The sequence below is a fragment of the Dendrobates tinctorius genome, unplaced genomic scaffold (assembly GCF_039654945.1).
Source record: "Dendrobates tinctorius isolate UK_male_01 unplaced genomic scaffold, ASM3965494v1 ptg000044l, whole genome shotgun sequence".
NCBI lineage: Eukaryota > Metazoa > Chordata > Amphibia > Anura > Dendrobatidae > Dendrobates > Dendrobates tinctorius.
In genome coordinates this window covers 22,788,619-22,801,313 of record NW_027361712.1, presented here as the reverse complement: position 1 = coordinate 22,801,313, position 12,695 = coordinate 22,788,619, and the positions used below count along the sequence as shown (strand labels likewise).

Here is a 12,695-nt window from a genome sequence, read left to right as displayed (position 1 = left end):
GTAAAGCGCCATGGAATAAATGGCGCTAGAACAATAAATAATAATAATAATAATTCTAATAGTACAGGAATGGAAGGAACCTTAGTTTCTCATTCAAACCTTTAGGGGCCATTGAGTCCAAGGTGACAATCAGCTGGCATTCCAGTTGTGCCAGGGTTCGTTTCAAGTCACCTCTTCTAATACCCCCATGGACACAATCAATGCCCCGTAAATGTAAACTCTTAAGATCACAGCCATGATGGATCCTTAAGTGTTTCGGCAAGGTCTTTAGTGTTGCCAGGTCTTCAACCTTGCGTGCATTAACTATATCACGTACATGTTCTCTTATTCTCACCCGGAGTGGTCGTGAGGTGAGAACAACTTGATCTTTTTACAAGAGCAAGTAGCATAATACACAACAAAGGTTAAGCTACAGGATATATAGTATTTGATTTCAAATTGCGTCTTGTCAGAGATACTAAAATGGGTACTTCTGGTCATATTAACACGCCAAACAATCATCGCAAGGAAAAATAAACCTTTTTTGGTTTGCAGGAGGAGTGAGAGGGTTAGCCACCCTGGCTTTGCACTAGCATGTCCTTAAGACTACTACCTCTCCTGGTAGTCATTTTAAGTTTTTCTGGTAATTGTGTCGCAAGAGTGGGGTCAGTTTTTAATACAGACCAATGTTTGCATAGAATATTCTGAATCTCGTGTCAATGACAATTGTGTGGAGATAAATCGAACTTCCTGATCAGTGGTTTTTGTCTTTTCAACAAATAGCTGTTCCGTCGTGTTTTCACTTGCATGGGAATATTCTTTTTTAGTATTCTGGTTGCTATAACCTCTTTGTTGGAACCTACATTTTATATCCATGGCCTGACGTTCGAATCCCTCATTGGTGGCGCAGATCCGTCTCGTCTTGAGAAATTGGCCAACCGGGGCAGCTTTAATGGTAGAAAATGTATGCGCAGAGGATGCGTGTAGTAAGGCGTTAACTGAAGTCTTCTTGCGATATATATCGGTATCTATCACGCCCTTATGTCCTACTTCCAAGGAGAGGTCCAGAAATTCAATCTGATGTTGACTGGCCTTAAACTTAACATTGAAAAGGAACGCTGTGCCCTGTTAAACGTCACAGGGTGCAGCAAGCATTAGCTTACTGCTCTGAGCGTGTATTGTGATGCCTGTGCTGACTGGCGCCCACTGGCGCTGACGGATGAGAGAACTGATAGTACTGGCACTGCGTAGCGCCGCACTGCAAAGTGCTTATTCTAACCTCTAAACCCTACTACCACTCGTATCATAGGGAAGGGGTTTCTTAATCAGTCATTCACCTGTCACATACATCCATCATCACACACACCACTGTAAGCATAAGAACTATTGTCTTATCATAGCACATGGCCATGCGAACCTTTTATAGCGGCGTCCTTCCGGGACCCTCCTGATGGTCCAATCCGAGCTGGAGAAGGACCTGAACATGTGACCTCCGATCTCCAATGAGAGATCGTACCACGGGCATGCTCAGTGGACCGAAAGGGGAACTTAGACCCTGGAGTCGTACGCTGCTGACCAGCATGCGTTGCTATAGCTGGCCCAGAGGTGGCAGCAGCAACCACCAAACCCACAATGCTGGTGTGAGCAGAGCGCCGGGATCGATGAGTCTGCTGAGCAGGCTCAACTGTGGCTGGAGAGGAATGGGAGTCTGCCGAAGGCAAAGCTCGGGATTCCTGCTTTGCAGCTGCAGGAACCCGACGCCTAACACATGGTCAGTGGCCTGGGTCCTGTCTCCCTGGAAGATGGAACGTTCCCAGTAGCCAAGAAACAAATTAGCATAAGACTGGATACAGGCCGCCTCCATCGCAGTGCCCTGCCTCTGTACAAAGAATATGTCCTTAAACACAGACGTTATGGGTCAGAATGAATTCCAGGAGCTCCAAGATCAGGTTGCATAGTTGGCTGTCCCAGTTGGCTGTCCTCGGGAAGAAATGGCCTGTCTCCAACCAGTCCGAGTGGGAAATAAAGGTATAGAGTGACTCCGACGTCTGCCATGACCAGCCACATGTCGGGCTCCAAGGATATGACTTCAGTTTTAGTCAGAATGTCCAAAGTATCACGAATATAGGAAGATAAGTCTTCCACAAGAGGTTTCAGGTAGAATTCAATAAACTTAGGGTCCCGTTTCACTTAGCAATGTACCAGCGATCCCGACAATGATACGACCTGGTAAGGATCACCGGTGTATCGCTAAATGGTCGCTAGTAAGCTGCCAAACAGGCAGATCTCTTAAGCCACGCAGCAACCATCCAGCGATCCTCGGCGGTCGTTGGTACCTTGTCACACAGCAGCTTTTCTGAACGATTCCAGCCTGTGTCCCTGCGTCACCAACAAGGTCGCACGTTGGGACAAACACAGCGATGCGCGCTGGCCAGCGGGACTCCAACGATGAAAAAATGGCCCAGGACATTCGAGCACGATCAGCGACATCCATCGGGGGGCCCTTGGCACTGCGTGTCAATGTAGCGAGAACGCTGTTTTGTCACAAAATCGGTGACACTTCAGCAATCTCGCTAGCGATCTCACTATGTGAGATGGGGGCTTTTCAAACAGGGTCACATAACCCCCCTAATCCCAGAAACAATAGAAATGCCAGGAGAGTTAAATGGGTCTTTGTGGACTTTCGGTCGTAAATAGAAAGTAGGGATCTTTGGACAGCTGGTGATAAGCCCATCTAACACTCTTTTAGGGATAATGCCTTCATCAAAGGCCTTCTGCAAAATCAATTGCAGTTTGTGTGTGTGTGAGAGCTGTTCTAGGGTTGAGAGAGTCTAGAATAAGTTTCCTTATTAAGTTGTCGGAAAGCCTCTTTATCGTATTTCCCCACTGGCCATATGACAAAATTACCCCCCTTGTCAGCCGTCTTTATTACAATGACATCCATCCTTTTAAGTTCATTCAATGTTCTGCATTAAGAAGATGTAATCTTGTCTTTTATGTATTTAGATATTTTTTTTAAATCGTAAATTACAAGTTTGGTAAAAATTTCCACCTGTGGACAGATAGACAAAAGGGGGGAAATGTCTTAGACCTAGATGTAATAGTTGTGGGGAACATACCTGAGGTTTCCCGACACTCTTCACGTAACAATTCTTCAAAAGTGACCAATGCATCCCACTCCTCCAAAGTAGTCAAACGAGTATCATAAGCTGATCTTCCATGCAGTTTTTTAAGGATCAGCTTGCGTGAAAATAACTGAAGATTTTTCATGGCTGTGAAGAAACTAAAAGGGTTGTTGGGTACAAAAGATAATCCTAAGCTGAGTACCTGATATTGATCACGTGACAAGGTATGATGGGATAAATTACCTCAAGAGTGTTTGGTTTACGTTTGGGGTCATCGGTTAGTTTGGTATCCACTGTTAAATTTGGATTGTCTATTAAAGGCATTGAATTTGTATTTCCCTGTCACGAATTTTCCTCTGACTCTAGTATTCCGATTCATCACCAGAGGTAATAGAAGAGATCATAACAAATCTGGCTCTGGGTAGCGAAGAGGGATGGGGATCAACTCCCCTAGACTTCCATTTGTATACACTATTGTTCTGGAGATCTAATGCATTTCTTTGGCAGTTTTTTTTGTTTTGGCACCCCGTATCTCCTGTTCCCATTTGGTAAAATTAATTTCTAAGTCGGCATTGACTGTAGCTCATCAATTTCTTTTTCAAGACTTCCCAAAGCTTGATCGTTGTTTGATCAACAGTTCCATGAAGCCCCTGGAGCACTTGTTAGATAGTGCTTCCCAACCGGATTTAAACCATTCATCCTCAATATCAAAGGAGGGGAACACCTGGACACGTAGGCCCCTTGGTTTGTATTAGGCCTTTCCTGACATATTCCCAGGAAAGCCTTATTCCACCATAATCTTGTCCTCTTCTGGAGTAGATCTTTAAGTTTTTGTATTTGTTCCTTATTATCTCTATAGTTCGAAGTTAAAAACAGGTTAGAATCCTCTTTGAAAACCTCATTAATCTAAGAAAGCCACGATCAATCACGTACTCTAAAATCCATTCGCCTGGAATCGTTTGCTGCGAGAAACACGTAAGATAGCAATATTAAATGTTTCATAGGTATATGAAAAAAAAAAGTGAGTAGAAATGCCAATAGCATGTTTACTGTCACCATAATTTATAATCTAAATTATACAAAAGAAGAAACTCCATGTCCATTCATATTCAAAATGAAAAAAACTTGCTATACTCGTATGGTATGACTAATGACACTTCCTACCCAAATCTTTATTCCCAGGGTGATGACTGAAAGCTGGCAGCTCCCAGGAGAAATATATTTCATTGTTTCCTTGGTGCCACACTTTTTGTTATGCGGCACCAAGTTAATAGCGTTACCAAACCAAACAGGTACCTTTTAGAATTTATCTGTTCTGGAAGACCAGGTAACAGATGACTGAACACCCCAGTGACACCTATTTTCCATTTTGAAAGTAGTATTCAACCTTGAGCTGCATCAACTGACCACTCCTCATCTCTGCTTGTTAATCAGGAAGGTGCCATCATGCTGTGAACTCACTGTAAGCTGTACTGACTGGGTTCACAAGATACAGATTGGGGACCACGGATGTGGACGGACCATAGCATGTAAAGAATCTCAGCTACTGCATAGTTTAGATGCATTACTGTAATGGCCATAACTATTTATTTTCCTCATGGCAGGTACATCTTGCATATACATGTACAGTGGATATATAAAACTTCTACATTCTCTTGGTAGAATGACAAGTTGTCATGAAAACCTATAATATGACACAATATATGTAGTGTAAATGAATCAAATTTTATTAAATAAATGACAAATTACCACACAATAAATAAAAAAGAGGGGGAAAAAAGCATAGATGGGCAACGCGAACAGTAAAGTTCGGCACCTGTATCGAACACCTATTGTTCAAGCACGGACACTGAACACAGACTTCATCAGGAAGTCCGTGTTACTGCTCTGGTTCGGCTGCCCAAACACCGGGTGTTTGTCACGCAGTCATGTGCATGGCAGCGCGGCAAACACCGCTTCTGATTGGCGGTGAAATCGTCCCCGCCGGTCAGAGCCACGGTTCCCACGCTGCCAAGACAGCAAGAGCACTCAGCTGTGATCTGAGGTATAAAGTTTACCTCCGGTCACTGGTGTCAGCTGATGGGACTACTCCCTTCATCCAACACCTGCTGTCGCTAATAATAGCGAGAGCAGGAGCGGATGATGGGTGTATTCATTATCTAGCTCCTGCGCTTAAAGAAAATTAAAAAAAAAAAAAAAAATTGACTTGGGTTCCTCAGTATTTTTGATAACCAGCCAGGCAAAACTCATAGCTGGGGGCTGCAGCCCTCAGCTGGCTATCAAGAATAAAGTGGTCCCCACGCTGTTGTGTTTTTTTAATTAATTTAAAAAAAAGCAGCGTGGGGTCCTCTATGTAATATAAATACATACAGTGCCTTGTGAAAGTATTCGGCCCCCTGGAACTTTTCAACCTTTTCCCACATATCATGCTTCAAACATAAAGACACCAAATGTAAATTTTTGGTGAAGAATCAACAAGTGGGACACAATTGTGAAGTTGAATGAAATTTATTGGGTATTTTAAATTTTTGTGGAATATCAAAACCTGAAAAGTGGGGCGTGCAATATTATTGGGCCCCTTTACTTTCAGTGCAGCAAACTCACTCCAGAAGTTCATTGTGGATCTCTGAATGATCCAATGTTGTCCTAAATGACTAATGGTGATAAATATAATCCACCTGTGTGTAATCAAGTCTCTGTATAAATGCACCTGCTCTGTGATATTCTCAGGGTTCTGTTTGAAGGACAGAGAGCTTCATGAAGACCAAGGAACACAACAGGCAGGTCCGTGATACTGTTGTGGAGAAGTTTAAAGCCGGATTTGGATACAAAATGATTTCCAAAATTTTAAACATCCCAAGGAGCACTGTGCAAGTGATCATATTGAAATGGAAGGAGTATCATACCACTGCAAATCTCCCAAGACCCGGCCATCCCTCTAAACTTTCATCTCAAACAAGGAGAAGACTGATCAGAGATGCAGCCAAGAGGCCCATGATCACTCTGGATGAACTGCAGAGATCTACAGCCGAGGTGGGACAGTCTGTCCATAGGTCAACAATCAGTCGTACACTGCACAAATCTGGCCTTTATGGAAGAATGGCAAGAAGAAAGCCATTTCTCAAAGATATCCATAAAAAGTTTCATTTAAAGATTGCAACAAGCCACCTGGGAGACACACCAAACATGTAGAAGAAGGTGCTCTGGTCAGATGAAACCAAAATCGAACTTTTTGGCAACAATGCCAAACGATAAGTTTGGCGTAAAGGCAACACAGCTCGTGACCCTGAACACACCATCCCCACTGTCAAACATGGTGGTGGCAGCATCATGGTTTGGGCCTGCTTTTCTTCAGCAGGGACAGGGAAGATTGATGAGAAGATAGATGGAGCCAAATACAGGACCATGCTTGAAGAAAACCTGTTGGAGTCTGCAAAAGACCTGAGACTGGGACAGAGATTTGACTTCCAACAAGACAATGATCCCAAACATAAAGCAAAATCGACAATGGAATGGTTGACAAACATATCCAGGTGTTAGAATGGCCAAGTCAAAGTCCAGACCTGAATAGAATCGAGAATCTGTGGAAAGAACTGAAAACTGCTGTTCACAAACGATCTCCATCAAACCTCACTGAGCTTGAGCTGTTTGCCAAGGAAGAAAGAATTTCAGTCTCTCGATGTACAAAACTGATAGAGACATACCCCAAGCGACTTGCAGCTGTAATTGCAGCAAAAGGTGGCGCAACAAAGTAAGTTAAAGGGGCCAAATAATATTGCACACCCCACTTTCTAGTTTTTGAATTTCCACAAATTTAAAATAACCAATAAATTTGAAGTAATCCATCTTGCGATGGTGACCTTAGAGGCTTTCTTCCCTCTATTCTTTCCCCCAAACAAGATGAACACGTTATGGTCCTGTCTCCAATTACGAGTGGCTTCTATGTACTCGATGACGCGCCTTCTGATTTAAAGGATTTTCGAAGAACGAGGGTAAAACAATTTCCTGGTTTAGATTCTGACAGGAGGCTACTTAGGAACAAAAGCGGGGTCTAATTTTAGGATAATACGGTCATCCCAAATTCAAAGATGTGGGTTCCGAATGGACAAGTCCTGAATCCCTCCCACTCGTTTTGCCGTAGTAACACCTACCAAAAATGCTGTTTTTACAGTCCTGTCTGAAATGGACATCTTTTCCCCGGGACGTAAGGATTCGAGCATAGATACCTAAGGACCTAAATTAAGATCCCAAGGGGGAACTGACCTCCTGATTGTGGGCCGCAGTCGCTGGATTGCCCTGACAAACATTATTACCCATGGTGAGTGGCCAGAGGAAAGTAAAAAAAGTGCTTAACTCCGATATCTGGACTTATGTTACTGGGTCTAAGCCCCTTATTAAAAACCCGTCTGAAGGAAGTCCTAGACGCTTGAGATATCGGGAATTCCCGCAATCCAAGTAGGACCTGCCACCCTCCAAACAGAAATTCTTTCAGATTTTATAATATTGCGTAAGTAACTGGCTTTCTACTGTCCTGGATTGTGGTTATGACCTGGTCAGACAACCCCCAAGCTCTCAGGATGTCAAGCTCAGGGTCCAAGCTGAAAGATGGAACCTTTCCAGATCCTGATGGAAGACTGGACCCTGATAACTAAGAAAGAAAAAGTGGCTGACAGCAACTCGTTGATCCAAGAGAGGCACGTTCAAAGTCCAAAGACCCAGTTGGACATGGCATGGCACAATAAATGTTTATATATTCTTCACCCGGATGAGATGCTGTTCTTCTTCATCTTTTGGACCCTGATAACATCTATCTTCTCTCCGAGGAAGCAGAACCGTGTCTTCTAATGCCAAAGTTCCCAGTAGTGGAAACCAACTTCTTTTTGACGATCAGAAGTACCTTCGCCTAATCCTCCTGTATCTTCCTGAGGACAACTGGAATGAGCGTTATTGGAGGATAAGCATAGGAGAGGGACCGTCCCCATCTCTTACATAACGCATCGACAGCTTCTGGATTGTCTGATGGGTTCAGAGAGTAAAATCTGTCTGTCTTTGCATTTTTCCTGGTCGCGAACAGATCTGAGGCCTGCCCCAGAGATGACACAATTACTGGAACACTTCCTCGTTCAGCTCCCATTCTGTTGCCCAGACCTTCCGTCTGCTCAGGTAGTCCGCCACAATATTTTGAGACCCCTCGAGATGAACTGCTGTTACTGACAGGACTGTCTTCTCTGCCCATTAAAAAATCTCTTTTGCCAGATCCTAGAGCATTCGATGTCACCCCCTTGGTGATGCAGGAAGGACACTGTCGTCACATTGTCCGACAGAATCCTGACGTGCTGGTCCTTTTACCGTGCTCTATTCGGTCTTAGGGCTTCCCACACAGCATAGCGTTCTCTGTAATTGAAAGACCTTGCCCGTATGTCCGCTGGCCATTCTCCCTGGAGAATCTTTCCCTCCAGGCGCGCACTCCATCCCCACTTGCTGGTGTCTGTGGTAATCACCACGCATGGAGAGGCAATCCACGGAATGCCCACCTTCAGGCTTCCTGGCTGAATCCACTAAAGTAGTGATCTCCTTCCTGCCAGAGATGAGGATATTTTCTCGTCGAAAGAAGATGGAAGTCGATCCCAGGTTATCAGAACTTCTCTCTGCAGGGCTTTTGAGTGAAAAGTGAAACTGTTCTCAGCAGACACAGGGGATACAAGCTGTCATGAGGCCAAAGACTCCATTGCAGACCAAATGGAAAAAACACGACTCTTCAGGAGCTCTCTCACTCTGGTCCGACTTCTGTTACTTTACTGGTAAGAAGGATGCTCTGCGACTGGAGTTCAGCAACACCCCTAAGAAAACTTTTCTCCACTCTGGTGCTAAATCTGATTTTTGTCTGTTTATGATCCAAACGAGGAACTCCATAGTAGATATGGTCTCTTTGTGCTGTCGGAGTTTTTCCGCCGAACCTGCCACCAGGAGGGAATCGTCCAGGTATGATGATGATGATCCCCTGGTTTCTTAGAAAGTCTACCGCTTCCGAGACCCGCGTGGAAAATACTCTGGGGGTTGAAGCCTGGCCGAATGGAAGGCACTGAAACTAGAAGTGGCAGGTCTGATTCAACAACCTTACCAAAAGCCTTAGGTATCTTTGGGATGCTGGGTGGATAGGAATCTGGTAGTAGGCATTTTTTAGATCAAGTGTGCACATTAGGGCCTCTGCCTATTAGGTGGACTGTAGATTTTACTGACTTCATCCTGAATCTCTTGTATCTGACCCAGAGGTTTAGGGGCTTTAAATTTATTATTGTGAGATTCTCCTGATGGCTTTGTGATGGAGAACAGAGAGGAGTAGTGACCCTCACCCGCTTCTGCCTGGGGAACTGGGATTATGATGGCCGCGTTGATTAGCTCTTTTAAGTGTTCCCACAGAGGGGGAGTCTGGCGTTACAGTAAAGTGCGCAACGACACTCTGGGGGGGGGGGGAAGCAAACTCTATTGCCTATCCCTCTGTTATGGTCCTTATGTGACCCACTGATTTTGGGTGATCTGAGACCAATTTGCCGCAAAACGTCTGAGACGCCCCCGATCAACGCGGCGTCATTGTCCTCTGGATCTTGAGCCCAAACCAAATGGAATTTCTATTCTTTATCCCCCTGCTGTGGGTACTGTTGTAGGAACCCCTTCTGGACTTCCCCTGACTCCTAAACTCTGCCCGTCTCCGAGAGGAGCCCAGCTTACGAAAGGGTTGGTGTCTTCTAACCTTATCTTCCGGGAATCCTTTCTTTATATCAGAGGCCTTCTCTAGAATGTTGTCCAATGCGGGGCAAAATACTCTCAACCTGGAAAAGGGAATGGAGCAAAGCTTGTTTTTAGGAGCACCGTCCCCCCGACCAGTTTTTTAACTAAATAGCTCTACGGGTGTGATGTACTGTGTACGATTCATATAGCGTCTTGTGCTTGGGTTCGAGGGAAAACACAGGTGTGATTAGGAAGGACTTGTATTACTTCATACAAGTAAGCAAAAGGGCTCACACAGTTTGCAGATACAAAGACAGGAGATACAGCAGGCAAGAGTAAACTTTAAGCACAGCAGAACTTCCACAACAGGTTCATGGTCTATCTGTTACTTCCCTTGCAACCGTGGATTTAGCAGGCAACAGGTTTCCAATGTCCACAAGTGTTCCAAAGTTCATCAGCAGCAGATGGCTGGAGTACCAAGTCCAAGACTTCCAGGAGCCAGGTCACAGGCTAACTGCAGACTTGATTCTGAAGCACTGATTGCTCAGCTGAGGCTGCTTAAGAGGCAAGAGGGAGAGAATCAGGGCGGGAACATGAAAGCTGGAAAAGCCATACTAACTGAAGGCAAGATAGCTGCAGCAAGACAGAAAGCAAAATGGGTCGACGGAAAAACTGAGTTTCAAAAAACTTGTCAAGAGCCTGAGAAACTTACAATGAAACGCATTGGACAGTGAGCTATTCTTACAGATTTGGCAGTCGTGTCTGCCAAAAAGGCCGTAGCTGACTTCATCAGGGGAAGAGAAGCTAAGATATCTTCCCTCAGGGTTTTATTGGTTAGATGCTCCTCCAGTTGCCCCATCCACAAAAACATAGACCTGGCAACTGAATTAGCTGCTATGTTTGTTTTAATCAAAGAAGGTTATCCGCCTTTCTGTCCATAGGGTCCTTTTAAGGTTGACGAGTCCTCAAAGGGGATGTCCTTTTAGCCACAGGCACGTCAGTCAATCTTGGGAATTTCTACCCAAATCTTAATATCCTCAGGATCAAATGTAGACATCTCTTAAAGTCTCGAGATACCATTAGGCATCTCTCAGCATTTTCCCACTCCTCCCAAACCATGGCCCGAATATGATCATTTACTGGGAACACTCACTGCTTTGCGCTCTGAGGCCCCAAACGTTATGTCCTGTCTGGACTGTGGCTTTGGGACCTCCTCCACCTGCATTGTATCCCTGACAGCTCGGACTAGCTCATCCGTATCATCGAACGCAAACAGAAATCTTCTGCCTCGTTCCTGATTTTCTGTTAATACTTTGCTCTCTTCCTCCTGGTCTGGCGCTAGGGAATAGGATTCCTCATCCGAGCTCAGCTCAGTCTCTCACGTAGACCTCTTAGCACATGGCCCTGGGCTGGGGGTCTGTGGATGAGAAAGGTGGGATATATAAGCCTGGACCTCTTTCCGAATCAGGGACTTCTCGGACAGAAGGCTGTTCTTCCCTCACGATCTTGGCAGTGCAGGTTTCACAGAGTATCTTGCCATACATGTCACGGAGCATTATATGACATATAGGACATCTTAGACTTTGTCGTGGCTTTACCAGAACTTTTGGGTATAGGCAGGGGCGTAGCTGGGGATCCCTTCCCCTGCACAACGCAAAAGAGGGAACAGTCAGGGGCCGTGATCAGAGGCAGCGGACTGCGCACAGTGCACTTATCCGGTCCTGCCTGGATCCTACGTTGCGCTGCTGCCTGCTCTGTGCCCCGTGAGATTCAGGGAAGACTTATGAATGGGTCACCGAGGAGGAAAGCGCAAAAGGCTATGCCACCAGAACACCAGAGAGGTTGGTCACTAAGCGGATTGCAGACCCCTGATCTTAACAACACAACTAGCAGTAGCTGTGGAGCGTTCCTACGATACCCTAGACGCTTCGTCACAGCCGGAGGACTAACTAAGCCTAAAGACAGAAAGGTGAAATCTAAACTGCCCCGGAACAGATCCCCAAACATATATTGTCAGACACAGACAGAAAATAGACTGAGCAAATGATGGGGCCCACACTGACTAGATAGTGCCTTTTCTGTCCTGTCTGCAATCACGCAAAAACCCTAAAAATTCCAACACGACTGAAGCACAAAAATACTGAGGTTAGCACAACGTCGCCCCCACTATATCAGCACTCAGGTGTGAATTGGCAGCTAGCAACAGGCTAATACAGCAGGGGACTGAGCAAACACAAGATACAAAAATACAGGGCAGGAGCCAGCAGCCCCAGGGGGAGCCAGCTGACTCCTTACAGCAAGGCAAAATTAGATGCAAAGGATTTAGCAAAAGACACTTAGCTGGAAAATGCAGGATCAGGCAGGAGACAGATATCCTCACTATGCACAGACAGGAGTATCACCGGCAGCCATTGAGAGAAGCTTGCTCGCTTATGTCCTCCCAGTCACTATCTCCACTTCTCCAATCATCCTCTGCAGCTGTTGGATTAACATCCTGTTGACCAGCTCCACTACCAGCAGTGTCCACCAGAGGGAGCCCTGCCACAAAAGTCGGATTAAGAGAGTTCTTAACAGAAGACTTTGCAACCTGTCTCGCTGACTTCCGTGTTCCACCCTGGAACGCACGCCGACCTTTTGCCCCGGTGTCCCACTCTTGACGTTACCGGAAGTGCAATGGCCTCCACCACGCAACTTCCGGTAGTAGTGGTGGCTTGCCTGCCGGCGTCAGAGCCGAGAGCCTTCCCGTGGGAGGAAGCTGCTCTACCCAGGAGCCTCATCCGCTCACTGGTCTCTGCAGTTGAGGGACTCCAACCCAGGGAAGTGGCAGCCCCGGGCTGCTTGACGGGAAAGGATTGAACAAGC

General features: G+C 45.6%; 1 protein-coding gene across 6 annotated transcripts in view; it reads left to right on the top strand.

The window, feature by feature from the left end:
• The window catches only part of ACIN1 (apoptotic chromatin condensation inducer 1), a 160,492-nt gene that overhangs the window by 121,198 nt on the left and 26,599 nt on the right, over positions 1 to 12,695 (top strand). Inside the window, exon 8 of one of the 6 annotated variants that reach the window (XM_073575455.1) lies at positions 4,539 to 5,274. The exons of the other annotated variants lie outside the window; for them this stretch is intronic. Coding sequence (XP_073431556.1) covers positions 4,539 to 4,677 — 139 coding nt within the window. The 3' untranslated portion in view covers positions 4,678 to 5,274. Of the gene's footprint in view, positions 1 to 4,538; positions 5,275 to 12,695 lie in introns of those variants that run through there. 6 annotated transcript variants of the gene reach the window in all.